Genomic DNA, 2,800 nt, shown 5'->3' on the forward strand with positions numbered 1-2,800 from the left:
GCTCAATTTTTCTTCTAGGGAGGTCCCTCCGTGAAAAGAAATAAAAAGCCAAAACACCTTTAAAGTGCTGTTTAGCACCACAGTATTTGTTTATTGTAAAAGGTACACTCCCAAGGAGAAACTCCGAAACACGTCGGCCAAGCGCTCAAGGGAAATTCTTTTTTGCTCTGGTGGCAAAGGCTGAATACGGCAGAACCAGAAAGGGCGCCCCTATACCTCGGACAGACTCGTCCTAGTTCCGCATTCTTGCCGAGCTAGAATATACCAGCCCCTTCGTCCACGTAGGGGATTTGGACTACAAGGGCTATGGCGCAGCTAGCGAGAAGTGAGGGAAGGCGGTCGCCAGTTTTTAAACGCTCAAAATTCTGCCTCCTGGTAACGGCGCTCCACGCGGCAGCGTTAAGACTACGCCCAAGTGAGGCACTCGCCTCGTGCGCGAAATTGAAAGGGCGCGAAAAGCTAAGTAATCACGATAAATATTTTAAAAATAAAACTACAAAAAAATCCGTATTACACAAATTACCAAAATTTTAAATCAAAGCAGTATCAATTCAACCATGCCTTACTCGCTGAACCCTAACACCGAAAAGTCTTGTAGGCACTGCCACAATCCCAGAGAGCAAGGGTGGACTCAGGCACCCTGGAGCCCCCTAGGTGGATTTTGGCCAGGAGAGGAAGGAAAAGGATTGTGAGGAAAAGCCTCTGGCGTCTGCGTATGAGCCCATCCCACCCCCTAAGCCCCCCGCCTGGCCCCCCAGCCCCCCGCCCGAGCCGGGCGTTTCCTGAACAAGTCACTCAAGTCACTTAAGGCGCGAGCAAGCTGGGGTATGGAGCGCGACGGAAAGTGTCCTCCAGCGCCTGCAGCTGCCACTTGGTGAACACGAAGCGGCCGGGGCGGTCTTCCCTCACTGGGATCTGTAACCCCTGCGCGACCGCGGGAGGTGGCTCCTCCTGCTGCTGCAGGGCCTCCAAGTCGCAATTGCCACCACCGCTGTCGTTGCCTTCGCCGTCGCGGCCAAGGCTATCGCTGCCACTGCGACTATCGCTGCCGTCGAGGCCGCCGCCGCCGCTGCCATCGTGACTATCACTGCCGTCGAGGCTGCCGCCGCCGCCGCCACCATCTTGGCTATCACCGCCGTCGAGGCTGCCGCCGCCGCCGCCGCCACCACCGTGGCGAACGCCCTCACAGTTTTCTTCGTTCACGCGGATGAGCGCTCTGGCGCCAACGTGGTTCACTGCTGCTGCTCCGTGCTTAGGTTCGGTCGGTGGTTCATTTCCTACAGTTTCAACCACCAAGGTCGCGGTAGTCTTTACATCTGTGGAAGGAGGAAAGCAAAAGAAACACCAGGTAATTGAAGCCCACGGTGCATGGGCTGGAGGGGTTTGAGGGACCGCAATGGCCAGAGTATCGGCATCGGCCACCTGCGTAACATCCAGTCCACCCGCTCCTGCTAGGGAAAGTTCCTCTTTTGGAGTTTTGCCGAAGCACCTGTGCCAGTCTAGGCACTGACCAGGCTGTTCTTCCCGTTCTGTGCCGGCTCGCATGTTGAGGTAATTGATGTCATAATGGCTGCATCCGGGACGGGGCTCCATGCTCATAGTGCTGTCGATGAATCCTAACGCTTCTGCAGGATGCTCTGGGGGCCCGTGGTGTTCCCTGGGTCGCGGATGGAGCTGGGATCCTCGCGGGTTGGATTGCTCTCCTGGCGCCGGGACCTCTAATGGAGCAGTCTTCCGCGTGCGTGCCTTATATAGGGGTATGTTGCCTCCCGCCCGGTCAAAGCGTACACGCTCACGTTGGTTAGACGCTCTCTTATTAGTGATCACATTAACTCTCGCCGGTTTCTGCGAGACCTGGTGGGGGCGCGCTCGTGGAGACGTAGCGTAAGAAAAATAGTATGAGTGTATGCACCAGTGGTGCTGGTAGTGGGTATGCTTGTGTTGGGGAACCATGACTCCAACTTGTAGCTTAACTTCCAACTCAGACAAAGTGTCTGATTGGAGGAAAGGGCAGTGCTGAATTGTGAAAGCCATCTTGGCCGCGTGAGGGAAGACTTCACCCTGGCTTCTCGAACTCGTCTGGCGGTGTTTGAGCAGTATTCCTCCGTCCAGCTCCCGATATCCCGCAGCCCTCGAATGGCACGGTGTTGCTTACTGCCCCGAGGGAAAAGACAGAGAGATGGGGCTGGGGAAAGCGCAGAACCCTTAACAACCCAAACACGCTAAAGCAAGGGTTGTTGATCCTGCACTGGGCTCGAAGGACGACTCTCCCTTCCTAGAAATTGGTGACTAATAAGGTAGGGCTGTCTGGTTCTGTTTCATTCGCGTCCAAAACCCGCATATGGGGGTAGTGATTAAGACTAAATGGTTAGTTTGGAGTCCGCTTGCACTGGATTTTTGAAATCAGATCCCACCGTGCATTCCGAGCGGGAGTATGGGTTTACACAGCAGTCCGGGTGCTCAGGTGCACACTGCAAGAAACCCCATGTGCCTCTTGAGAAAGCTCCAAGACTAAATATTTTTAGTAATAAATCCATGTCAGAGTGCAAGTGCAGAAATCTGCCAAATGCTCAGTGCATCCAAGAATGCCTATGCTGCCGGGGCCCTTTCCTTCAGTTCCTGGCGTTTGCAACATATTCTGTGCTGAGCTGCCACTCTTCTCCTTGCTCCAGGCTCTGCAAGTGCAGAAAGCGCATGCTATTCCCTAGCCAGTACAGCAGCAGGAGCGAAAAATGCTCCTAATTCCGTGGCCAGTACTGTGAACCTGGGAAGAGTTCCTGCCTTCCTCAATTCCACTTCT

General features: G+C 54.6%; 1 protein-coding gene across 1 annotated transcript; it reads right to left on the bottom strand.

Moving 5' to 3' along the window:
- Positions 1-779: 779 nt before the first annotated feature.
- On the bottom strand, positions 780-2,034 carry LOC140847359 (uncharacterized). Its single transcript, XM_073227521.1, has 2 exons — positions 1,512-2,034; positions 780-1,316 (listed from the first exon to the last, which is right to left on the bottom strand). Exons 1-2 carry the CDS (start codon positions 2,032-2,034, stop codon positions 805-807), a joined length of 1,035 nt encoding a protein of 344 aa, XP_073083622.1. The 3' UTR covers positions 780-804.
- Between the last annotated feature and the right edge of the window lie 766 nt (positions 2,035-2,800).

Source organism: Manis javanica, chromosome X (genome assembly GCF_040802235.1).
Source record: "Manis javanica isolate MJ-LG chromosome X, MJ_LKY, whole genome shotgun sequence".
Taxonomy (NCBI): Eukaryota; Metazoa; Chordata; class Mammalia; order Pholidota; family Manidae; genus Manis; species Manis javanica.